We start from the raw sequence: 27,888 nt of genomic DNA on the forward strand, positions 1-27,888 counted from the left end.
ATGGATTCCACAACACATGAACTCTATCATGTACATGGAATGGATACCAGACATTATCTGGATTCATATTTCTCTAATAAGGAGGACATGGTCTTTGCAGATGATACTTTAAAATTTCCAATGGCGAATATTTACAATCAGCTCAGCAGCGGTATGTACAGAATATATTGATATATTTAACAAAAAAGACAAATTTTGGTAATAAATCTAAGGATATCACTCACAGTGGTGGGGGTTCCCATAGCTCTGTCTTCATAGTTTCCCATTGCTGGTAGCAGGAGAATGCTTTATTTCTGGCTCAAAAATCAAGCTATTTCTATAGAAAAAGTTATTTACGTCACTTTGAACTTTTCCACATTTTGTTGTGTTACAAGTTGCAATTTAAATAGATTTGATTGAGATTTTATATATATGATGGATATTAAAATTAATGTATACATAATTATATAAAATTAAATTCAATTTGTAATTAAATAACAACAATTAACACAAAAAATGGGGCTTCCTCTGGAGCAGACAATCGCCCTCTGATGTTGTATAATTGGTTGAATGAGGTCTACTTTTGGGTAATTAATGTTCCTGGTGTAAGCAAGTCCAGGATAAGGATTTAGACAAGTACCAATCAAGGTTGGGTTCTAGAAATTATTTTTAAAAACTTCTCCAGTGGGCTTTTCAAAAATTTTAATTGTGAAAAGCTGTCTTGGGAGGCAACCAACAACTTCAAGATGAATCCTCCGTGCCATTTATTCCATCCAATGGCACAATCAAGGAATGGAGAACTCCAACGTGAGGTGGAGAGATGAACAGTGGCAGGCTGATCTAAAAAAAATATTTTAAAAGAGGATCATAAACTTATGGAAGAACCCTGGGACCATCATAAAAAAAATTTCAAAGATTTCTGAGTTTAAAAAAATATATTTTTTTTTTTTACAGAATTCTGAGTTTGAAAGTCAGAATTCTGAGATTACAAGTTTGGACCATGCTAAAATTTCACTTCCCTCGAGCTGAGGGACGGTGAGGACGCTCGGACCACGCTACTCGGACCTTCCACCCTTCTTCCCCCTTAACCAAAGGACAAAACTAACAGGAACAGTTGGACCAGCACCCCACAGTGGAGACCACTGGAACTGTATAGCATTACAAGACCAGTCGGGACAACACGCCACCTAGTGGACAAATGCTGGAACCAATATTGCTTATATAATTCTATGTCACAAAGTAAGTACTAAAACAATATGGAACATATAAAAGTAAATATTGTTCTTAAATATTTAACCAAATACTCCCTTCCATATACAGACCTGACCTAATACGGGTTGATCCAATACCTTCTTCCCTCAACTGGTCTAGAGAATATACTTAACCAGTAAGTACATAACCAATACCACTGGCACATGTACTATAAACATACAAACATATACTAATACCGCCACCTTATATATCCCAGTAGCTATATCCTGTTGATTCATATGAGGACCGGAGGACCGCAAGCAGGCCCAGGCAATTCTTTATCTAAGTATGTATCACATGACCTACCATGAAACAAATGTCTCAGGATGGTCAAAAAACTAAATACCCTTACTACCATTTCACATATCTTGCAGAGATGGTTGACATTTTTCCTTGACAAAGGCCCCCCGCCGAAACGCGTAGGAATCTAAATACTCTCTCAAACAAAGATCCAACGCCAACCATAGACGTTTGGACCACAAGAGAGAGACTAATGTCACATTTCCACCATGTCACTTTTTTCATACTATTCTCCTTCACTCTCACCTATGGGTTCTTAGCCCATACATCACATGTAACATATGTTCTGCTAAACCAGAAATGTATGATAATTTCTTTTATGTTATTTTGAAATAAATATTATATTTATACTTAAAATACTTTTGTGTATATCAGCCCCTTTAAAGTCCCACAAACCTTGACTTGAGGCACCAAACCTCTTTCTTCAAAGATATTTAGGGATTATGGCTAAAACTGAACTATAAACTCCTTAAGGAATCGCATACCCAAAAAAACCATGCTAAAATTTATTAAACACAATTCTGAGATTAAAAGTCAGAATTCTGAGATTAAAAGTCAGAATTCTGACTTTGAAAGTCAGAATTCTGACTTTTAATCTCATGATTCTGATTTTCAAACTCAGAAATCTGAAAAAAAAATATATATATATTTTCAAACTTAGAAATCTTTGAAATTTTTTTATGATGGCCCCAGGGCTCTTCCATATAAACTGGTACCACATCATGATGAGACAATAACAAATGATAATGTATTTCCTATGACAGTTTTTCTTTTTTTTACAAATATAAATTTATTGAAACACGGAAAGCGATACAGTAGAAGAGAACAGTAGTTACATTTAAATATAACTAAAACACAGGTGAACAAAATAAGGCCGCACATAGTTGTTAGAGCCATATGCAAAACTAGAGAGAAAAAAAGGCCTATAGGCTTACAGTAAGTAAAGGCACAGAATTTTCTATATGAGGCCCATTGTGAAACTAGTCATGTGTGACTTGGCTTTGGAACATAAGAAAGTAAAGTGCTGAACATCTTTGTCTGCCCACTGTACCTTCCCTTTTCCAGCAGTTAGAACAGGATGGGTAAGATACGGGGGGGGGGGGGGGAGGACAGTAGAAAGTAGAAGGTAGAATGGGGGGTGAGGGGAAAGAAAAGAAGATTACCGACGATGGAGTCCAAATTATATGACTGTTTTTTTTTTTGTTTTCTTTGGTGAATGTGTCACTCCTAGTCATATTATCACTTTTTATGTATTTGCTTGCAAAAGGTTAATTTACAAACATTATCATACTTTAAGGCCCAGTTTACACTTGTACGAGTTGTCATGCAACTTTGCACCCCAAAGTCACATGACAAGTTGCACCCCATGTTTTTTCAATGAGTACCGTTCATATTTGTGTGATTTAAGCCTCGTGCATACAGGGTGTTTTTTCTGGCTGCTTTTAGGAAATAGAAGAGGGCAGAAAAACACTGCTAAACGCTAACGTAATTAAATGCGGCAAAATGTGCATTAGCACCAATGCAAAACGCTACTAAAAGCGTGTTTTTACAGCTGCTTTTTCCTGGTGTCAGTACTGGCTTTGCAGCTTTTTTTTTTTTTTTTTTTTTAACGTCCCGTAGGCATGAGGCCTTAAAGTCACAGCGACATTAAAGTAGTTCCTGCACTACTTTGGTCTGACTTTCATGCGACATGAGGGCCATAGACTTCCATGTTAACCTTAAAATTATATATATATATATATATGTGTGTGTGTGTGTGTGTGTGTGTGTGACTTTGTAGAGCACACACAGTCACATGGTCAAAGCCAAAGTTGCACTTGCCCAAAGTAGCATACCCAAAGTGGCATCAAAGTCCCATTAAGTCACACTGTAAAGTCACAATGGAAATTGCACAATTTTGAAATCGGGCAAGTGTGAATGGAGCATAACAAAAGATCATAACAAATGTAGAGCAAAGTGACTGTGTCCCCTGACCTCTTTATACTCCCCTTACCTTCACTACATCTCAGCACCTTGCTCATCTGGCAAGGTAATGTGTCATATAATGGAAGATAATGTGACATATAATGGAAGATAATGTGACATATACAGTATGGAAGATAATGTGACATATAATGAAAGATAATGTGATATATAATGAAAGATAATGTGACATATAATGGAAGATAATGTGACATATAATGGAAGATAATGTGACATATAACGGAAGATAATGTGACATATATGGAAGATAATGTGACATATAATGAAAGATAATGTGACATATAATGGAAGATAATGTGACATATAACGGAAGATAATGTGACATATATGGAAGATAATGTGACATATAATGGTGGCTGGGCCTAGCAGGGAATCCCATGACCATATCAAATATTGGTGGGGAAAAAGTTTTTAAAGCTATATTCACCTAGCAGTGTCATTAAATGCCAATTGTTATGAAATCTCTTTATTGGCAGTAAAATCTTCTGGGAAAATAACATCTGAATCTGTATTATCCCTGCAGGTCATGTTAAGGGTACATTTATGATTGACATCAGCATTGGTTCCATCATTCACCATCTTTATGCCTGCTCCGGTTTCTTCAAAAAAATTGTTATATTAAAATTCCAAGAGAAATGTTTCATGGAACTGACAAGATGGCTACATGACCGTACCGGAGCATATGATTGGTCGCATACATCAGCAGCCGCAGCTGAGTTAGAAGGAACGAGGTGACTTGTCCCCTAATCATTCCTCACTTTCTGACTTTTGCATTTTAGGTTGCAGAAGATTGTTTCTTTAAAAGACACTTTTATTGGTTTTGAGTATATTTCATTTATTCAGTTGTTTAACCACTTCTGGACTGGAAGAATTTCCCACTTAATAAGCAGGCCATTTTTTGCGATTTTGGCACTGCGTTACTTTAACTGATAATTGCGCGGTCGTGCGATGTTGTACCCAAAAAAAATGGATGTCCTTTTTACCCACAAATAGAGCTTTCTTTTGGTGGTGTTTGATCACCTCTGCGATTTTTATTTTTTGCGCTATAAACAAAAAAGAGCGACAATTCTGAAAAAGAAAAAAAACTATATTTTTTACTTTTTGCTATATAACATTCCCAATGAAATAAAAAAATTAAAATTTCATAATTTTAGACCAATTTGTATTCTGCTACAAATTTTTGTTAAAAAAAAATTGCAATAAGCGTTTTTTGATTGGTTTGCGCAAAAGTTATCGCGTCTACAAACTAGGGGAAAGATTTATGTTATTTTTATTTATTTTTTTACTAGTAATGACGGTGATCAGCGATTTTTAGCGGGACTGCGACATTGCGGGAGACAGATCAGACACCTAACTGACATTTTTGACACTTTTGCACTGTTACTGTACTAATAACACTGGCAGGGAAGGAGTTAACACCAGGTGTGATCAAAGGGTTAAATGCTCTTTCTAACTGTGTGGGGGGTGGGCTTGCTGCATGAACACAGAGACCTGTGTTCCTAAATAGTTCCTCCAGTGCAGCCAGTGACCACCAGTATACGTCCCCCAATGCAGAGCTATGCGTGCGTGCCTCCAGTGCAGCCAGTGACCACCAGTATACGTCCCCCAATGCAGTGCTATGCGTGCGTGCCTCCAGTGCAGCCAGTGACCACCAGTATACGTCCCCCAATGCCGAGCTATGCGTGCGTGCCTCCAGTGCAGCCAGTGACCACCAGTATACGTCCCCCAATGCAGTGCTATGCGTGCGTTCCTCCAGTGCAGCCAGTGACCACCAGTATACGTCCCCCAATGCAGAGCTATGCGTGCGTTCCTCCAGTGCAGCCAGTGACCACCAGTATACGTCCCCCAATGCAGAGCTATGCGTGCGTGCCTCCAGTGCCTCCAGTGACCACCAGTATACGTCCCCCAATGCCGAGCTATGCGTGCGTGCCTCCAGTGCAGCCAGTGACCACCAGTATACGTCCCCCAATGCAGAGCTATGCGTGCGTTCCTCCAGTGCAGCCAGTGACCACCAGTATACGTCCCCCAATGCAGAGCTATGCGTGCGTGCCTCCAGTGCCTCCAGTGACCACCAGTATACGTCCCCCAATGCAGAGCTATGCGTGCGTTCCTCCAGTGCAGCCAGTGACCACCAGTATACGTCCCCCAATGCAGAGCTATGCGTGCGTGCCTCCAGTGCCTCCAGTGACCACCAGTATACGTCCCCCAATGCCGAGCTATGCGTGCGTGCCTCCAGTGCAGCCAGTGACCACCAGTATACGTCCCCCAATGCAGAGCTATGCGTGCGTTCCTCCAGTGCAGCCAGTGACCACCAGTATACGTCCCCCAATGCAGAGCTATGCGTGCGTGCCTCCAGTGCAGCCAGTGACCACCAGTATACATGTTCCCCAATGCAGAGCTATGCGTGCATGCCCGACAGAGCAGTGCACTTACCTGGATGCTGGAGCCCTGTGAGTCACGGCGGCTTCTCCCTCTCCTCTTCTCCGGTCTCCTCTCAGCTCCGCTCTCTGCAATGCCGGTCCACCGCGTCCAGTGTCCACTCCAGTCGGTACGGCAGCGTGACTGACGCACGCGACGTCAGCGGGGTCAGCATGGGGCCATGGGATGTCCTGGATGATGATTGGTCCAGGCTGTAGACTGGACCAATCACAGTCAGGATATCAGGAAAGTGGGGGTGTCCAAGCGCAATGACTTGCGCCCAGGTTACGCCCCCAGAAGGCAGCCAATCGGCGCCTCTTCTGGGTCGTAAACCCCCCCCCCCCCCCCCCACAGCCACCACATAGGCCGCTGTAGCGGCGAACACATTTTTTTTTTCAAAACTTTATTTGTTCGTTTTGCAATTTTTTTTCTTTCTTTTTTTTAGGGGTGGGGGGGGGGGGGGGCGGCGCCCTGGCGCCCTCTATGCACAAGCCGCCACTGTTTACAACGGCAGACCGCCATTCCACGGGGAGCGATCACGGGTTCCCGGCGGCAATCGCGGCCTCTGGACCCGCTGATTGGCTCTCTCTGTGGCCAATTGGCGCCCCCCTACTAGCGTTCCCACGAAATGACGTACATGTGCGTCGTTTCACGGGACAGAGCCGACCTGCCGGCGACTGGTCGGCAAGTGGTTAAATACAAACTTTTTTCATGTTTTTAGTCAGGTAACTTTGAAATATTGTACTTGAAAAGTTCAAATATACAGTGGGTACGGAAAGTATTCAGACCCCCTTAAATTTTTCACTCTTTGTTATATTGCAGCCATTTGCTAAAATCATTTAAGTTCATTCTTCTTCCTCATGAATGTACACATAGCACCCCATACTGACAGAAAAACACAGAATTGTTGACATTGTTGCAGATTTATTAAAAAAGAAAAACTGAAATATCACATGGTCCTAAGTATTCAGACCCTTTGCTCAGTATTTAGTAGAAGCCCCCTTTTGATCTAATACAGCCAGGAGTCTTTTTGGGAAAGATGAAACAAGTCTTTCACACCTGGATTTGGGGATCCTCTGCCATTCCTCCTTGCAGATCCTCTCCAGTTCTGTCAGGTTGGATGGTAAACGTTGGTGGACAGCCATTTTTAGGTCTCTCCAGAGATGCTCAATTGGGTTTAAGTCAGGGCTCTGGCTGGGCCATTCAAGAACAGTCACGGAGTTGTTGTGAAGCCACTCCTTCGTTATTTTAGCTGTGTGCTTAGGGTCATTGTCTTGTCAGAAGGTAAACCTTCGGCCCAGTCTGAGGTCCAGAGCACTCTGGAGAAGGTTTTTGTCCAGGATATCCCTGTACTTGGCCGCATTCATCTTTCCCTCGATTGCAACCAGTCGTCCTGTCCCTGCAGCTGAAAAACACCCCCACAGCATGATGCTGCCACCACCATGCTTCACTGTTGGGACTGTATTGGACAGGTGATGAGCAGTGCCTGGTTTTCTCCACACATACCGCTTAGAATTAAGGCCAAAAAGTTCTATTTTGGTCTCATCAGACCAGAGAATCTTATTTCTCACCATCTTGGAGTCCTTCAGGTGTTTTTTAGCAAACTCCATGCGGGCTTTCATGTGTTTTACACTGAGGAGAGGCTTCCGTCGGGCCACTCTGCCATAAAGCCCCGACTGGTGGAGGGCTGCAGTGATGGTTGACTTTCTACAACTTTCTCCCATCTCCTGACTGCATCTCTGGAGCTCAGCCACAGTGATCTTTGGGTTCTTCTTTACCTCTCTCACCAAGGCTCTTCTCCCCCGATAGCTCAGTTTGGCCGGACGGCCAGCTCTAGGAAGGGTTCTGGTCATCCCAAACGTCTTCCATTTGAGGATTATGGAGGCCACTGTGCTCTTAGGAACCTTAAGTGCAGCAGAAATCTTTTTGTAACCTTGGCCAGATCTGTGCCTTGCCACAATTCTGTCTCTGAGCTCTTCAGGCAGTTCATTTGACCTCATGATTCTCATTTGCTCTGACATGCATTGTGATCTGGAAGGTCTTATATAGACAGGTGTGTGGCTTTCCTAATCAAGTCCAATCAGTATAATCAAACACAGCTGGACTCAAATGAAGGTGTAGAACCATCTCAAGGATGATCAGAAGAAATGGAAAGCACCTGAGTTAAATATATGAGTGTCACAGCAAAGGGTCTGAATACTTAGGACCATGTGATATTTCAGTTTTTCTTTTTTAATAAATCTGCAACAATGTCAACAATTCTGTGTTTTTCTGTCAGTATGGGGTGCTATGTGTACATTCATGAGGAAGAAGAATGAACTTAAATGATTTTAGCAAATGGCTGCAATATAACAAAGAGTGAAAAATTTAAGGGGGTCTGAATACTTTCCGTACCCACTGTATGTTTCCATCCAGCCGATGGAGCTCTCAGCTCTTTATAATTGTTTTTATTCGGGCTCTCCTTATCTACTGTGCTGAAAAAGCCAATTCACATTGTTTAACCACTTCTGGGCTGGAAGGTTTTACCCCCTTAATGACCACGCCACTTTTTTTGCGATTCTGCACTGCGTTATTTTAATGGACAATTGCGCGGTTGTGCGACGCTGTGCCTAAAGGAATTGATGTCCTTTTTTTCCCCACAATTAGATCTCGCTTTTGGTGGTATTTATTCACCTGTGCAATTTTTTTATTTTTTGTGCTATAAACAAAAAAAAGAGCGACAATTCTGAAAAAAAAAAAAAAATATATATATATAGAAAATTATCATTATCTTTCTCTTTTTATCTGCATATATATTCACCTTATTTTTTCTACATATATAGGTAATGTGGTTGAATAAAGGGGTTGTAAAGAGAGAACAGTGGTCTGCTGTTATAAACACAGCAGAGCGTTGTTCTCTCAGGAATCAGTACAGAGCACCTATGATCCTCCTATTTAGGATCACAGGTATCTGTGTTGATTCCTCAAGCCCACCCCCCTCACAGTTAGAAAACACCCCCTACGCATACATTTAACCCTTTGATCACCCCTTGGTTAACCCCTTCCCTGCCAGTGTCATTATTACAGTAACAGTGCATATTTTTAGCACTGATTACTGTAGTAATGTCACTGGTCCCCCCAAAAAATTAAAAAATGTCAGTTAGAGGTCCGATCTGTCCGCTGCAATGTCGAAGTCCCACTAAAAATCACTGATCGCCGCCATTACTAGTAAATAAATAAATAAATAAAAATGACATAAATCTTTCCCCTAGTTTGTAGGCGCGATAACTTTTGCGCAAACCAATCAAAATACACTTATTGGGGGTTTTTTATACCAAAAATATGCAGCAGAATACAAATTGGCCTAAAGTGATGAAAAAAAAATAGATTTTTTACTTTTTTTTTATTGGGAATGTTATAAAGCGGAATGTGAAAAATATATATATATAACGAGATGTATTATATATATATAAATACAGTGGGTACGGAAAGTATTCAGACCCCCTTAAATGTTTCACTCTTTGTTATATTGCAGCCATTTGCTAAAATCATTTAAGTTCATTCTTCTTCCTCATGAATGTACACATAGCACCCCATACTGACAGTAAAACACAGAATTGTTGACATTGTTGCAGATTTATTAAAAAGAAAAACTGAAATATCACATGGTCCTAAGTATTCAGACCCTTTGCTCAGTATTTAGTAGAAGCCCCCTTTTGATCTAATACAGCCAGGAGTCTTTTTGGGAAAGATGCAACAAGTCTTTCACACCTGGATTTGGGGATCCTCTGCCATTCCTCCTTGCAGATCCTCTCCAGTTCTGTCAGGTTGGATGGTAAACGTTGGTGGACAGCCATTTTTAGGTCTCTCCAGAGATGCTCAATTGGGTTTAAGTCAGGGCTCTGGCTGGGCAATTCAAGAACAGTCACGGAGTTGTTGTGAAGCCACTCCTTGGTTATTTTAGCTGTGTGCTTAGGGTCATTGTCTTGTTGGAAGGTAAACCTTCGGCCCAGTCTGAGGTCCAGAGCACTCTGGAGAAGGTTTTTGTCCAGGATATCCCTGTACTTGGCCGCATTCATCTTTCCCTCGATTGCAACCAGTCGTCCTGTCCCTGCAGCTGAAAAACACCCCCACAGCATGATGCTGCCACCACCATGCTTCACTGTTGGGACTGTATTGGACAGGTGATGAGCAGTGCCTGGTTTTCTCCACACATACCGCTTAGAATTAAGGCCAAAAAGTTCTATTTTGGTCTCATCAGACCAGAGAATCTTATTTCTCACCATCTTGGAGTCCTTCAGGTGTTTTTTTAGCAAACTCCATGCGGGCTTTCATGTGTCTTACACTGAGGAGAGGCTTCCGTCGGGCCACTCTGCCATAAAGCCCCGACTGGTGGAGGGCTGCAGTGATGGTTGACTTTCTACAACTTTCTCCCATCTCCTGACTGCATCTCTGGAGCTCAGCCACAGTAATCTTTGGGTTCTTCTTTACCTCTCTCACCAAGGCTCTTCTCCCCCGATATCTCAGTTTGGCCGGACGGCCAGCTCTAGGAAGGGTTCTGGTCGTCCCAAACGTCTTCCATTTGAGGATTATGGAGGCCACTGTGCTCTTAGGAACCTTAAGTGCATCAGAAATCTTTTTGTAACCTTGGCCAGATCTGTGCCTTGCCACAATTCTGTCTCTGAGCTCTTCAGGCAGTTCCTTTGACTTCATGATTCTCATTTGCTCTGACATGCATTGTGATCTGGAAGGTCTTATATAGACAGGTGTGTGGCTTTCCTAATCAAGTCCAATCAGTATAATCAAACACAGCTGGACTCAAATGAAGGTGTAGAACCATCTCAAGGATGATCAGAAGAAATGGAAAGCACCTGAGTTAAATATATGAGTGTCACAGCAAAGGGTCTGAATACTTAGGACCATGTGATATTTCAGTTTTTCTTTTTTAATAAATCTTCAACAATGTCAACAATTCTGTGTTTTTCTGTCAGTATGGGGTGCTATGTGTACATTCATGAGGAGGAAAAATGAACTTAAATGATTTTAGCAAATGGCTGCAATATAACAAAGAGTGAAAAATTTAAGGGGGTCTGAATACTTTCCGTACCCACTGTATATATATATATATATTAAAACTGAATTCTATGCAGATTAAAAGACTCAGATTAAGACCTGGTTTACACCGATGCAGGTTGCAGTTTGCATATCCCAGGTGCATTTAGCATTTTTCAGTACACATTTTTGATCCATTGAGTCTATTGAACCAGAAACCCCCAAATAAATCCCTGGCCCTTTCATTAAAATGCACAGATGTGAAAGCGATCCATAGAAATCCATGTTAAATGGACTATAGTGTGTTTCTGCAAAACTGAAAATAAGTATATGAGTAGATATAAAACTAGTGAATGTGCTTTCTAGGTCTGTTGGAGTAACTGGTAGGTATTAGAGTAGTGTATTGGGCTGCCCATGGATGAGCGGGCTGAATTAAAAAAAAACTGACTTCCTATCCACACCCAAGGTGGATGATGGAATCCTCCCTGCTGTGTCGTTGTCTTCCTGCAGCGCCGATTGAGCGTGGAGAATTCTACAGGGTGGTTGTACAGAAGTCAATCAGTAGATCGACTTCTGTACAACCATAGTGCCCATACGTAGGTCGAAATTCTGTCAGTCCCTGCTAAATTGGTATAATTTTGATCCATGTGTAGCTAGCTTTAGAAAGTACAAAGTAGATACTGAAATATAAAATATTGAAAGACACATACAAATCAGAAAACTGTATACTTACCTTTGGTCATTGTCCTTTCTTAGCATGTAGAGTATGTATGCAGGGCCAGATTAACGTAGGGGCTATTGGAGCTGCAGCTCCATGCAGGCCCCTACCTTTTATATAGGCCCCGGGTTGGCCATATTCACTGTTACCGCTCTTCTGTCACTTGTAAACACAGAAGTCTGGCTTCTATGCTCGCTTCCCCAGGCAGCTCCCTCAGAACCTCCCCACACAGCACGAAGGCCAGACAAGGAGGGACAGTTGCCGATGCATGGATGTGTTTATGGGCTTCAGAGACAGCATCCCATGTGGAATTAGGCATGCATGGCTGCACCCTTCCTCCTCTGGGTGCATGCCAAGGCACGGCCCTTAAGGCCCTTCAAAATCCTCAGCACCAAGCCCCTGATGCTCTTAATCCGGCCCTGTATGTATGGCATCATACTGATAGGATATAACAATCTAAAAACAGGGTAAAAATAACCTATAGAGTTTAATTATTAGTAGAAGCGAGAACCACAGATCTCCATGTCCAAGTCCATGGTGGTAAGGGCAGCAGGACTGACCCTGTCATGTGTCAAGGTGGTACCATAAGATGACCATATTGCTGCCTTAAAAATCTCCAATGGAGTGATTCCTCTGCATGTTGGTATAGACCAATGGTCTCCAAACTTTATAAACAAAGGGCCAGTGTATTGTCCTTCAGACTTTAGGAGGGCAGGACTGTGGACATTGGGAGTAGAGAAGGTCCCGACATCAGTGGGAAAAACAATGCCCCTATCTTTGATGTCAGTGGGAGGAGTTGTGCCCCATCGTTGCTGTAATCAGGCCCCATCGTTGGTGTCATAAGGCCCCATTATCGGTGCGAGTGGGAGGAATTGTGCCCCACTGTTGGTGTGATTGGGAGAAATTGTGCCCCATCATTGGTGTCCTTTGGGAGCGATCGTGCCCCTTCATTGGTGTCAGTGGGAGGAATTATGCCCCATTCTTGGTATCAGTGGGTGCAAGAGTACCCAAAGCAGCCAAAGGCCTGCATCTGGCTCTCAGGTCGCGGTTTGGAGACCACCAGTTTTTTGGATTATAGTCTATACCAGTATTGAGGAAAGTATCACCTACCTTTCATACACATTTCATCAGATCAGGATTAAAAACATTTCTACCATTAGCCTTTAGTCCTCATTCACACCATGGTGCAGAGATGTCAGATTTAATGCAACATTTTTTTTTTTTTTATTGTTTCACTTATTTATTTTAGTCCCTATTTATTTTTTGAACCTGTGTATGCATGCCTCTAAAATGTCTATCAATTCTCATTATTGCTACATTACACGTGACATTCTTGACTGTGGTTGCATTTCAGGGGCTTAGACTCATATGCTATTCAGTGCACAGGCTAACCACTTGGACTGGGTAAGGTGTGCGGTGACTGGGCTATCTTTTCCTAGATACCTAACATGTCACACTTTAAAATTTGCATACGCCCGTGGAATGGCGCCTAACTACAGCACTTAAAATTCTCCAAAGTTTAGAGTTACACAGGAGGTCTGGAACAAGAATTATTGCTCTTGTGCTGACATTTGTTATGATACATCACAGGTGTGGTGTGATCATCGTTTACATATGCGGCAGGAGCTATGTATGTGCTCATATTTGCATGTAAGCACGAGGGAACAGGGATGTTTTTTTTTATTACCTTCATTGCTATCACAAGGGATGAACAACATCCCTTGTGACAGCTTGAGCCATGACAGGTCCCCTTTATGGAGAGATCTGGGGTCTATTCATGGCCGGTGCTTCCACTAGGCAAACTAGTCAGCCGCCTAGGGCGCATTGCCACCTAGGGGCGCAGCCAGGAGTCGGCACTCTCTCTCCATCATGAATGTTTATTGTGAGCTGAGGGGAGAGGTGGCGGTAGGGGAGGAAGAAGGGACAGAGAAAGATGCCAGGTGTCTTGGGCAGTGGCAGAACTATCAGGCCCTGGCTTTCCACCACTGTTGGAGGGGCCCCAAGAGGCAGGAATGGAGCCCACCAGAGTGCTGCCTGCATGATGATCCTCTTCAACAGGAGCTGAATGGCCTTAACCCCAGGCAGGAAGTGACTCTCTACACTGAGCTGGTAGGCAGCCATTCATTTCCCTGGGTTTGGTATTAAGCAGGGAGCGGAGGAGAGCTGAACCTAAGCTGGAGCTCGGCACTGGAGGGCGGAACCTTTACTGGGGCAGAAGCGACGAGGCACCGGAATGGTCTGAGGAGGTTGGTGATGAAGGACATGCGGAGCTCTCTGACTGCTGCTTTTCCCTCCACCATGAGCCGGTTGGAGCTGTGGTGAGCACTGTGGTCCAGGAGAGGAGTGTCCTGGGAGAAGGAATAAGCAGGATCACTGTGAAGGAGGGCAGAGTGGGGGCCACTCTCTTCACTCTCTTCATACCGCCCAGTTAGTGTCCCCAGAACAGGGGATCGGGGTCCCTGGGTGTTACATGGAGCATCCCTGGTATGAAAGGGAATTTGGGTCACCAGGTGTGCCATGGGGAATCAGAGTCACCAGGTGTGACATGGAGGATAGGGGTCACCGGGTGTAACAGGAGTTAGGGGTCACAAGGTGTGCCATGAGGAATTGGGGTCCCTGGGTGTGCCATGGGGGATTGGGGTCCCCAAGTGTGACACGGAGGAACATCAGGGTCCCCAGGTGTGACATGGAGGAACATCAGGGTCCCCAACTGTTACATGGAAAAACATCAGGGTCTGACATAGAGGAACATTGGGGTCACTGAGTATGACAGCATGACATGGAGGAACACAGGGGTCCCTGGGTGTGACATGGAGGAACATCAGGGTCAGTGTGTATGACAGCATGACATGGAGGAATATAGGATGTGACATAGAAAAACATCCCTGGGTGTGACACGGAGGGACATTAGGGTCCCCGAGTGTGACATGGAGGAATATGGGGGGTCACTGGGTATGAAAGCATAACATGGAGGTACCATCGGATCAGGGTAACTGGGTATGACATAGAGAAGTTTTTAACCCCTTCCCTTTTTTTGGGGGGGGGGCGCAAGTAGCTGGTCTTGCCTAGGGCGTAAAATAGTCTAGCACCGGCCCTGGGTCTATTAGATCTCAAATCTCTCCTCAGGCCTCCAATGCAGCCGTTCAGACATAGATCAGCTTGATCGGCTGCTTTCCTGGCCACTAACGGGCAGGCAAACGAAAAGCCAAAACCGGAAGTGATGAAATCCTTCACAGAGAGGAAGGAACAACAGCAGTTCCTCTTTCTCTGTTAAGTGCAGCTTTCTTCGCTGGCCACAGCGACCCACTTCAGCTGCCCGCAGAAGTGATCCAATGGCCGCTCAGCCACTCAAATCACTTCTGCTTATGAAAGAATCGCTGGCTGCAAGTTTTGATGCCTGGATGATGCCTGTAGCTGCAGGCATCATCCCGGTATAACCACTTCAACTCAAGGACATCCATGGATGTCCTAAGTGGTTTTTAAGTGCAATTAAGATGTTACCTCAGGCCTGAAAGGAGGGAGAGATATCATGTCTGTGACCTGCTGTGGCAACTTTTTTGCTGACATTACCTTGCAGACTGAACCATCCAAAAAATAAAATTTGATGTTTTGTTATGTATTTGTTCACTAGGGACCTTGTGGATAACGTTTCTGATATCACTCGGTGAGTGTTGCTCCTAGTGACGTCTGATGTATTCCATGCCCTTGTGAGCAGGCCATATTTAATATCTGTTCATCACAGATCTACTGCCTGTAAATTTGCACGAGCAAGGTCCTACAGGGTGCTTTGCTACACAGTGTTTGTTCTTCCCTATCCGTGTTATGGTGTTTGGGGATATGGATCGTTTTTTTCTTTACAAAACAATGTGCAGCGCTTATCATAAATGAATGAGACACAAGTTCATTTAAAAATTGTGATAGAAAAACAGTCCTCAAAATAATTCCATAAGTAAAAAAAAAGTATACAAACAAAAATAATGAACAAGTCCAAAAATGTGCAACAGAGAAGGTGATGCTTTCCAAATTGCTTCTAATAGAGAAGACACGCAGACCCAAAGACTCCCAAGATGTGAAGTGAAGGTAAGGAGTGGCTGCTTACCAGAAATGAATGAAAAGCCAAAAACGCTGTAGGGGACAATCCCCAAACGAATCCTGACTGGTTGCTCTACTGCACAGGTGTCAAAGACAAGGCCCGCGGGCCGAATGCGGCCCCCCCGGCCATTTCATGTGGCACCTCTCCTGCAGCTGCAGCACCTTCCTTGTCTCTCTGCCCCCACCTTGTCTCAGTAGTCGGAAGCAGAGAGGAGAGAACTCCTTTGCCAGATCCAGCACTTCCCTGTGCAGCTGCAGAAAGGCTTGTCTTTTCCCAAATCCCCCCCCCCCCTTCTCAGCAGTCAGCTCAGCAGCAGAGAGGAGAGCAGAACTTCTCCTACAGATTCTGCACCTCTCTGTGCAGCTGCAACACCACCTTGCTGAATGCTGAGACCAGGGGAGGCAGAGGCAGACTCTGGAAGCTGACTCCAGCCCTCCTGGTTCTCCTCCAGACCCTAAACTTCTTCCCAGATCCACCGCATCTTTTTCCTGGCAGCAGCACAAGGTAAGGGGGTGCATTGTGATGTAAGGAAGGGTGGGTGACTCTGGACTTCTGATGGTGGGGAAGCTCTTGACATCTCATGTAAGGGTGTAAGGGGCCGTAGGGTGCTCTGGACATCTAATCTTAGAGATACAACCGGCCCTTTGAGGACAACCATAATGCTGATGCGGCCCGCGATAAAATTGAGTTTGACACCCCTGCTCTACAGTAAGATATATCATAACCGTCACTTGTGTGTTATCAGTCTCTCTTTCTCTTGAGACTTTGGACAGACAGCTTACAAAAACAAAGTTGCCTTGAAGAGCCAGGCTGCCGCATGCCCAGCATTGCTTCCCAGACAGCCAGCTATGTCTGTGAGAACGCAACCTGTGTCTACTGGCACTATGATGAGAGAGCGAGGGATAGTGAGCAGACCTTGCCCTTGATCTTCTTTACCTCTGAATGAGAGGAATTCTTATCGCTATAGAGATAATGATGAAAAGAGCCACAACAAAGCAATGTTCATGTCTAATCAAAATGTTCTTGATGTTCGAGAGTTTTGGCATGAACCGAACCGGGAGGGTGTTCGGTCCAACTCTAGTGAGCAGACCGTGCCCTTAAGCTTTAACTCCAATAATGTGAATGAGACGAAATCTAATCCCTAGAGAGATAATGATAATGATTATGATGAAAAGAGCTGCAACAAAGTAAAGTTCATGTCTAATCTTTACTGTTTAAAATGCTCTTCTCCATATTTTCTTCAATACTTATATATGAATGATCTATTATTGCTTTATCCATTTAGAAAAATGTATTTGTGAATAGGGATAAAATTGAAATGCTTGAGACGGGATCTCCAGACATGAAGCAAGAACCTACCAATACCAGAAGCAAAAAAGAGCAGGTAGTGCAGAATCTATCAAGATAAAATGTGACTGCCCTGGCTGCCCTCCATATTTAAAAGCCTTACTTTTAGGGTTGAGCAAACCCGATTTGTAAAGTTCGGTTTTGTACCGGACTTTAGGGTATTTGGTACCCGGACCCGAACCCAAACATTTTACTGTATGTTCGGAATCGAGTTCGGTGTTTGGCAACTAAATGGCACGTTTAAAAAAGCTGCAGGGCAGCCAATCAACAAGGGTTTAACTCGTGTGCCCTTAGAAGCCATGGTCTCTGGCTCCTCCTGCTTCCTCTTCTTCTGCAGTCTCGGCCTCTTCATCCATCTCTGTAGTGACAGTGGCACCTACCACCCCGCAAACAGGGGATCTGCCAGCAACACCACCACCTGGGTCACCAACCATCTCCACAATGTCCCATGGAAGCGTTCAGCTCTCTATCTCCCAAACACTGGAGCAGAAGAAGAAGTACCTCCCTACCCACCCGTGATCCCTGGCCCTGAATGCCAGCATTTCAAAATTCCTGGCCTTTGAAATGCTGGCAAGGTCCACCTAACTACGGATACATGGACCAGTAAGCACGGTCAGGGACATTATATCTCTCTAACAGCACACTGGGTAAATGCAGTGGCGGCTGGGCCTGAGGTGGATAGCAGTTTGGCGCATGTCCTTCCACCACCGAGGATTGCAGGGCGCTTCAGTTTGCCTCCTGTTGCTAACTCCTCCTACTCCGCTTCCTCATCCTCTACCGCCTCCTCACCCGGACAGCGTAACACCTTCACCACCAACTTCAGCACAGACAGGGGTAAACAACAGCAGGCAGTTTTAAAACTTGCCTGTTTGGGGGAAAAAACCCCACACCGCGCAGGAGTTGTGGAGGGGCATTGAACAACAGACCGATGAGTGGTTGGTGCCAGTGAGCCTCAACCCCGGCCTGGTGGTGTGCGATAATGGGCAAAATCTCATAGCAGCTCTGGGCCTAGCCGGTTTGACGCACATCCCTTGCATGGCGCATGTGCTGAATTTGGTGGTGCAGAGGTTCCTTAAAAATTACCCCGATATGTCAGAGATGCTGCAGAAAGTGCGGGCCGCCTGTGCGCATGTTCGGCGTTCTCACCCTGCTGCTGCTCGCCTGTCAGCGCTGCAGCATAACTTTGGCCTTCCCGCTCACTGCCTCATATGTGACGTGCCCACAAGGTGGAACTCCACCTTGCACATGCTGGCCAGACTGTGTGAGCAGCAGCAGGCCATAGTGGAGTTTCAGCTGCAGCACGCAAGCATGAGTCGCTCTGCGAAACAGCACCACTTCACTACCAATAACTGGGCCTCCATGCGAGACCTGTGTGCCTTGTTGCGCTGTTTCGAGTACTCCACTAACATGGCCAGTGCTGATGATGCCGTTCTCAGCGTTACTATCCCACTTCTATGCCTCCTTGAAAAAACTATTCCAGCGATGATGGAAGAGGATGTGGCACAGGAGGAGGAGGAGGAAGAGGGATCATTTCCAAGGCTTTCAGGGCAGTCATTCACAAGTGGCTCAGAGGATGGGTTCCTACACCCACAAACACCAGGTACACAATTGTCCAGCAAGGGCACAGTTCTGGAGGATGATGAGGTGGAGGATGAGGAGAAGGAGATGGAGGAGGAGGAACCATGTTCAAAGCAGGGTGGCCCCGAGACCATCTCATGGCCATCACTGGTGCATGGCTGGGGGGATACAGAGGACACAGACGATACACCTCCCACAGAGGACAGCTTTTCGTTGCTTCTGGGCAGCCTGGCATACATGAACGATTACATGCTGCAGTGTCTCCACAATGACCGCTGAGTTTCCCACGTTATAACTTGTGCTGATTACTGGGTGGCCACGCTGCTGGATCCCCGTTACAAGGACAATGTACCGTCCTTAATTCCCTCACTGGAGCGTGATCGTAAGATGCGCGAGTACAAGCGTACGCTGGTAGACGTGCTGCTGGTGGCATTCCCACCTGACAGCAGGGGCACAGTGGAAGCACAAGGCGAAGGCAGAGAAGGAGGAAGAGGTAGCCAATGGAGCCGGGGCACAGCCAGCACCTCAGAAGGCAGAGCTAGCATGGCCGAAATGTGGAAAAGCTTTGTCAACACGCCACAATAACCAGCACCACCAGCTGATATGGAAAGTCCTAGCAGGAGGCAGCATTTCACCAACATGGTGGAGCAGCATGTGTGCACACGTCTAGACGTACTGAATGACGGGTCTGCCCCCTTCAACTTCTGGGTTTCCAAATTGGGCACATGGCCGGAACTTGCCCTTGTCCGTACCTTGTGCAGAATAGACATGTATACTGGTCTTACCCAGCCATTGTTGTATTTTTGATCTTTCTCATTCTTTTGGGGTGTACCCTAATGGAATAGTAGACAGGACTTCCTAGATTATTAATATATAACAGATAATAAATTAACAATAATGAGACACCACACAACATGTGGTTGTAAAATTTTTAAGGCCGCGGCCGTTTATTATTTGTTTATTTAAACAAACGTGATAAAAGATTTTCAACAATATTATAAAACACTGAAAACAACCCGGTCACTACGACCCAGGTTGTAAGATTAAACAAATTCAACTTAATAAAATTATCCAGAACAACATTAAAACACAGAACAAATCGTATATATATATATATATATATATATATATATATATATATATATATATATATATATATACATTGTTCCCCTTTGCAAAACACAAAGGTGAAATTTGAGCGGGAACAGCGGCTGAATAACCCCAGGTCATAAAGGTCAACTAAACTTTCCCCAGCCACAATTTTACCTCACCCTGTGACTGCTAATAACTAGCCTACACCAAGTTATAATCCCTGTCCCCATCCCATGAGGTAAAGGGGGACCAAAATGATGCCCCTTTTCCTTTCATTTAAAAAAAATAAAATTAAAAACAAAAACCAGTGTTGGCTACCTCGTCCTCCTCCACCGCCGCTTCCACCTACACCACCACATCCACCGCCACCTCAACCTCCTACTCCATATGGACCTCGTCCTCCTAGATCAAGATTATTATTTTTTATTTTTATGTATTTTATGTTATTTTAAGTTATTTCCCTATCCACATTTGTTTGCAGAGTCCTTGCCATGCTCTTAAAAACATTTTGCTGTCATTTGCAGCCCTCTAGCCCTTTCCATTACTTTTTTAGAGCCATTTTAGTGCTCAAAAGTTTGGGTCCCCATTGACTGGGGTTCGGGGTCAAGTTCGGGTTAAGTTTGGGTCCCGAACTCGAACTTTTTTGCGAAGTTTGGCCGAACCCGTCGAACATCCAGGTGTCCGCTCAACTCTACTTACTTTAAAACCCCAACCCCTGTCAGACCATAGCCCACCTCCTCATCTGGCCAAAACAGCAGTGTTAGATGACTGGGCTTAGCCAATCGTGTGGAACTATCGCAACAACACCAACCATTATTGAGGCTTGGGGACAGAGAAGGAGGAAATAAAAGCATGTAACATGTGTCCTGTGCTTCAATGATAGAACACCACAGTACTCTGTTACCCCCAAGACCACCAGAATAGGGTTCCTCAGGAGGGACGCCTTTAGCACCTGTGGTATGAGGAATTCAGGGAGGAGAGTTTCAGAGAACTTGCCTGAAAAATACCAAAGGAAGCAGACAGGTAAGGGTAAAAATAGTACAAAAATGTATTTCATTAGTAATTCATTTCTTGCTAGGGACAGTAGCTGCATCCTATTGACCTGGGGATAAAAAATAAGAATTCTGGTGCTAGGTAGAGTTTTTTATTTATATAGGAGTCAGTCTTGTAGTCCTGTAAGGTTTGACCCATCAGTAAGCTGCCATACCATGCACAGGAAAGTACTATTAGGCAGGTTAACTACCTGACATCCGCGCTACAGCCTATATACGGCTGCAGCGCGGACTTGAAATTTCGGGAGGCCGTTTTTAAACGGCCTCCCAGAAAGACTCTCCCCGCGCGCTCCCGCGAGCGCGCTTCGGGGAGAATCTGTGTCGGCCGTGTCCACAGATCGTGGTGAATGGCCAATCACAGCGGCCATTCACCACGTGATCAAGCCGTCCAATGAGAGATGATCTCATATGTAAACATATGAGATCATCTCTCATCGCCGGCGCTCCTTCCTCACACGGAGCCTGCAGTGTGAGGAAGGAGGGGGAGCCTCACAGCGCCGGGGACACAGAAGAAATGTAATCAGGGCACCGATCACCAGTGCCCTGATTACTAAAGGTAAAAAAACATACACAAATTGCCACCATCAGTGCCCACAGTGCCCGCCATCAGTGCCCCCCATCAATGCCCATGATCAGTGCCCATAGTGCTGCCAGTCAGTGCCCATCAGTGCCTGCTCATCTAGGCACTGATGAGCACTGACTGGCAGCACTATGGGCACTGAGTGTGGGCACTGATGGTGCTGCCCATCAGTGCCGCCCATCAGTGATCATCAGTGCCACCCGTCAGTGTCCATCAGTGCCATCCGCCAGTGCCCATCAGTGCCGCCTATCAGTGCCCATCAGTGCCGCCCGTCAGTGCTGCCTCTCAGTGCCCAGCAGTGCCACCACTCAGTGCCACCTCTCAGTGCCCAGCAGTACCGCCTATCAGTGCTCATCAGTGCCACCTATCAGTGCCGCCTATCAATGCCGCCTATCAGTGCTCATCAGTGCGGCATATTAGTCCCTCCTTATCAGTGCCCATAAGTGCCACCTCATCAGTGCCCATAAGTGCCACCTCATCAGTGCCCATCAGTGCAGCCTATCAGTGCCCATCAGTGCCGCCTCATCAGCGCACATCAGTGAAGGAGAAAAATTTATTTTCAAAATTTACTCGCAGAAAATAAGAAAAACTTTTTTTTTTTTTTTCAAAATTTTCTGTCTTTATTCTTTTTTTTTGTAAAAAATAAGAAACCCAGAGATGATTAAATACCACCAAAAGAAAGCTCTATTTGTGTGAAAAAAATGATAAAAATTTCATATGGGTACAGTGTAGCATGACCGCGCAATTGTCAGTCAAAGTGTGAGAGCACTGAAAGCTGAAAATTGGCCTGGATGGGAAGGGTGTTTAAGTGCCCAGTAGGCAAGTGGTTAAACTTAACAGGTGCTGACCAAAGAAATAAACTGTGTGTGATAAAGAGACAGCTAGAGCCATTTACTGTGTTTGGATGTATTGTACTTTAGAAATATCAAATAACATTAAAATAAATGCACATATTGTATTGCTTCTTTGTTTTTTAAGAATGCTAGTATTTTAGAGTTAATTTCCTAAAGACAAACAGACATTGCAAGGGAAGTTGTACTTTGCAAGGAAATTTTACCCCACACTTAATGAATAAAGTTAAGGTCTGCTGACTTCCATCATCCAATCATATGCAAGTAAAAATGCTTTTTTTTTTTTTCTTTGTGTGTGATTGGGTATTCTTTGCAAATTGAAATATCACCTCGTCCACTAAGCCCTGGGGAAAATGCCCTTGCAAAGTGCAACTTCATTTGAAAAGTCAACAGACTATTTGCCTTTAGTAAACCAACCCCATTGTCTTACCAGTTCAAGGAAAAACAAGCAAACAAATTTCAGTGACAATAGCTTGTCCAGCAGTCCTCCAGAGGACCTAACTTAAACATAAAATATAACCTAATTTTCAGTGACAATAGCTTGTCCAGCAGCCCTCCAGAGGACCCAATTTAAACATAAAATATGACCTCATATTGACTGCAATGCAATTCAGTTTCAAAATCCTATTGTAGCACCTTCTAATGTGTGCTACTAGAAGTAAGAGTGGGAAAATTATAGTCTGGCCCACCTGAGTCACTGAATCTGGGTTAGGGTTATTTGAGGCCAGGGTTGGATGACTCATCCTGGAAGCTCTCTGATGCCCTCCCCCCCCCCCGGCCCCCATTTCTAGAATGTTGGAGAATGTGCTGGAAGATAGTGGGTGGAAGCTAGGAGAGGTTTCCCTGAATATTTAGGGGCCCTTAGCCAATCCCCAAGTTGGGGGCCTGGCAAGGAACTAAGGAGCTCATAAATAGACATGAGCCATACCAGTAGGGGAGTCGGTTGGAATATGGAGAAGCAGTGTTGAAGAGTTACTGAGTCACTGGATCTGGGTCAGGGTTATTAAAGGCCAGTGCTGGTTGACTTATCCTAGAATATCTCTGATGCCCCCATCCCCCCCCCCCCCCCGCCGTTTCTAGAATGTTGGAAAATGTGCTGGAAGATAGTGGGTGGAAGCTAGGAGAGGTTTCCTTGATTGTTTGGGGGCCCTTAGCCAATCCCCAGGTTGGGGGCCTGGCAGGGTACTAAAAAGCCTATAAATAGACATGAGCCATGCCAGCGGGGGAGTTGGGTGTAACATGGAGAAGCAGTGTTGAAGAGAGTTTGTCGGTGGCCCTTGAGGGACCGCTTCCAGGGAGGGGCTGGGGAGGCTGGCCTGGAAGGATCCCACCACAGCAGGAATTTGGAGGGACCCTAACCAGAGAGGCAGTGGAGAGAGCAAGGGGAAACAGTGAGTAGTTCCACCCGCTCGGACCGGAAGTGACGTGGTGAGTGAGAGTAACGGCTTGACGCATTTCGCTCTGCCAATCACAGCATTCTCAAAAGGATTCTGATTGCTTTTGAGAATGCTCTGATTGGCAGAGCGAAACACGTCAAGCCGTTACTCTCACGCACCACGTCACTTCCGGTCTGAGCGAGTGGAACGCATAGGAAAGTTTGGTGTCCCCAAGATAGGAGCCGATACCGCATATTTGATTTGTAACGCTGTAAGCGCAATCTTAATTAATCTTTAATAAAGTTAGTAATACTGCACAATGAGGTCTCTCTCCATTTGACTTGTATGGTGGATTTATTCCTGGATAGTACGAATCGGAAACTGCTGCGATCTGAGTGTGAAGAGATATTGATCTGAGGTGCTGCTAACCTGGTGCTTTCCTGGGTTCCTGGCCGTTGTTTATGCTAATAAGGCTTGATTTCTCTTACAGTCCGGTGAGTAGGAGACTGAGAGGGGAGCACCCGGACGCATGAGCACTGAGCACTTTGATCATCCCAATATTTGGTGTAAGACAGCAGACAAGCACTGAGCACTTTTTGTATGAAGAGGAAAATTAATTTATTCATATTTATTGTCACCGAGCACTGGACACTTTAACATTGAAATAACTATATGTTTACACAAATGAGTTTAATAGCATCAATATTTAGCACTTTATAATTTATTATATTCGTGGATATTTTTTGGATAAGTTTTGGATTTATGTATCTATGATAATGAGTTTTACATCACTTAGCACTTTATAATACATCTCACATGGTATTTATTTAAAAGATATGTGTAAGATGCTGTTCACTCCACATTGCTACTTTACCAATTGACTTCAAGTTCCTAGCCTGTAATGGGCTGTTGCTGAACTAACTAGAGACTGTTAGTTCCCCCAGGAGTGAACCAGTAGGAGCTGTATAAGAGAACCAAGTTTGTGTAGATGGAAGGAAGAAGTGGAATCTTTAACCACTTAAGCCCCGGAGGATTTGGCTGCTAAAGGACCAGGGGTTTTTTTGCGATTTTTTACTGCGTGACTTTAACGGACAATTGCGCGGTCGTGCGACGCTGTACCTAAACGAATTTGACGTCCTTTTTTTCCCACAAACAGAGCTTTCTTTTGGTGGTATTTTATCACCTGTGCGATTTTTTGATCACACGCTATAAACAAAAAAAGAGCGTAAATTTTGCAAAAATAACAATATTTTTCACATTTTTTTATATGAAATTCCCCAAAAAAAAAAGTAAAAATCAAAATGTTTTAACATTTTTCGGCCAATTTGTTTTATGCTACCTATGTTTGGTAAAAAAAATCACAAAAAGCGTATTTTGATTGGTTTGCGCAAAAGTTATCGCGTTTACTAACAAAGGGAAAGATTTTTGTCATTTTTGGTGTTTTTTTTTTTTAACGCGTAATGGCGGCGATCTGCGATTTTTTTTCGGTACTGCGACATTGCGGCGGACAGATCGAACCCTTGACTGACATTTTTGACACTTTTGGGGTTACCAGTGAAATTACTGCAGTAATCAGTGCTATACATATGCACTGTTACTGCAAAAATGACACTGGCAGGGAAGGGGTTAACTTTATTGGACAGGGAGGGGTTAAGTGTGTCCTAGGGGCGTGATTCTAACTGTGTAGGGACATTCCTATTGGTGTAAAAGCAAAGATCCACCGTTCTACATAGTAGAACGGACAGATCTTCACTTTTACACAGGGAGAACTGACAGGCAGCTTGTTTACACAAGCTGCTCTGTCTTTCTCCCTTCACAGGAGCGATCGCAGTGTGACTGGCGGACATAGAGTCCGCCGGTCACACGCACTGACTTGCCTGTGAACGAGCCGCGGCGGGCGCGCGCCTCGGCGGGCGCGCGCCCGCCCGCGATAGGCTCGCAAGTCAGTGACAGGCGAGTGACGTACCGATACGTCACTCTGCCTGGCCGGGGCTGACCGCCGCAGTATATAGTTGTGCGGCGGTCGGCAACCGGTTAAATAGTGAGGAAGATGTTCCTGGTTTTGATTGTTGGCCTTTTTAAAGTTGGGTATCCTGTAATCCCTTACCCCATCCAAGTTATCATCCCCTAATAAAACAACAACAAAAAAAAACAAGCCAAAGTTCTGATCACTGTGTCTGGATACAAGAAGGAAATGCTGTGTGACTGGCTGTGCACACCCTGACATCAGCAACTCCTATGGGGGAAGTGTTACACTAGTATGACAATTTTATTTTAACTTACCAAATTACAGTCTAACCGAATTTTGGCAGCATCGCTCATCATGCCATATCACTGTATATTGAAATCTTTACTGTATTGTGTATATTAAAACGGAGTTCCACCTAAAACAAAAGAAAATACATAAAAATACCCCCGGGACAGTCAGGGCTAGTGCATTCCACAATGGATAGCCTCTGAACTGTCTTGGGTTGCACTTACCTTTTAGAAGAAATACTTACCTTGAAAATGTATTGTTCAGCGCTGCCATCTCAGGTGTGGACAGCTGAAGCCAGCGCGATCCTCTTCTGCGTCCTCTTCGGTCCCACGATGCACTGCACCGGCCCCGCCGTCACTTCCGGGGGGCTACAGCGTCATCCCTGCACAGCTTCTGGGCATGCCCAGAAGCTGTTTAGCAAGGTATGACGTGCCTGCACCGGAACTGACGTCGGGGTCGGTGCAGGCGCATTGATTCCTGGGAGCGATGACTTTCAGCTCCCAGGAATCATTGCAAGCCAGGAATGACGACTCGCCGTGGCCGCCGAGGGAGGAAGAGGAAGAAAGGTAAGTATATAATCTTCTAAAACAAGGTAAGTAAAAAAAAAAAAATTGCGATTATCCAATCGTTTTTCAGGTGACCCGGAGCAAGAAGATGGACCGAAGTTAAATTTTACTTTAAGTTTTTTTTCTTTTCTTTCAGAGATCAAATTCAGGAAACAGAAATGCGCCTAAGGTCATCCGTCTCGCAGATTTTGAAATGTAATTATGAACAGGAAAACATAACCTCCCCGGTGCTATTACCACTTGCTGACTGCATTATCAGTGCTTGGATATTGGAAATCATCAGTAAAAATGAAGATGAATACATTAAGAATCTGGAGAAGACATTAAAGCTGCTAAAACCCGGAGGCAAGCTTATACTTATTGCGTCCTTAGATATAACTTACTTTATTGTTGCAGGAAAACGGCTCCATTGTTTAAAATATAATGAGGAGTTTGTGAAAAATGCATTTGGTAAGGTGGGTTTGGTCGTTGATTTCTGTGCAGTGCAGAAGAGAAGCAATGTCAGCGATCTCATTGATTATAAAGCTATGATGTTCATTGTAGGACGCAAAGGGGAATAGATGATTGGAGCCAATAGCATTAATGTCAGTGTGGAAATCTTACAAGGAATCTACAGGCAACAAATAGAAATAATCATTGACCCAATAATAGCAGTCAGAAATCACAGCAGCTGTGCTAAAGTCAGAAAAGTCATTTTGCATTAATCTGTGTTAAATTGTGTTAACAAATGTCGCTATCTTAATAAAGATCATTCAGAATATAAATGTGTGTTGACTTGTCTTGGAACGATATTGTAAACCTTTTATGTATACAACATATCTTTTTATCTATTTATTGGTAACGCAACGCATTTCAGGACATTTTACGGTGTTGCTCTCATCAGAATATGGATAAAGATTATACAAAAATACAATATCAGATACAGTGTATGGATAATATATTAGAAAACAGAAAAAAATAACATTATCAGGTTCAGCACCTAAACATTAATAGTTTATGAGGAGATAAAATATAGAAGAGATTCAATTAATAAGTGTTGTACAGGATGGCAGGGATGGGTCCTGGATGGCAGCTACATTTACCAACTATTTGGGTTGTTTTCCCTAAACCGCTTGCCTTCTGGGCACTTTTACACCCTTCCTGCCGAGGCAAACTTACAGCTTTTAGCGCTGTCACACTTTGAATGACAATTGCACAGTCATGCAACACTGTACCCACATTAATTTTTTTTAATAATTGTTTTCATATAAATAGAGATTTTCTTTGGTGGTATTTAATCACCACATGTTTTTTTTTTTTTTTTTGCTAAACAAAGAAAAAGACCAAAAACTTGGAAAAAAAAACATAGTTTGTTATAAAATTTTGCAAACAGATCATTTTTCTCCTGCACTGATAGGCGCTGATGAGGCTGCACTG

General features: G+C 44.2%; 1 protein-coding gene across 1 annotated transcript; it reads left to right on the top strand.

Moving 5' to 3' along the window:
- LOC309568070 (indolethylamine N-methyltransferase-like) lies at positions 1–27,032 on the top strand (the record flags this gene model as incomplete). The annotated part of the gene is made up of 3 exons (XM_082273640.1): positions 1–151; positions 4,037–4,244; positions 26,609–27,032. 3 exons carry the CDS (start codon positions 1–3, stop codon positions 27,030–27,032), a joined length of 783 nt encoding a protein of 260 aa, XP_082129766.1.
- Positions 27,033–27,888: the final 856 nt, after the last annotated feature.

The sequence above is a fragment of the Pelophylax lessonae genome, assembly GCF_965119305.1.
Source record: "Pelophylax lessonae genome assembly, chromosome: 12".
In the NCBI taxonomy this organism is placed as follows: Eukaryota; Metazoa; Chordata; class Amphibia; order Anura; family Ranidae; genus Pelophylax; species Pelophylax lessonae.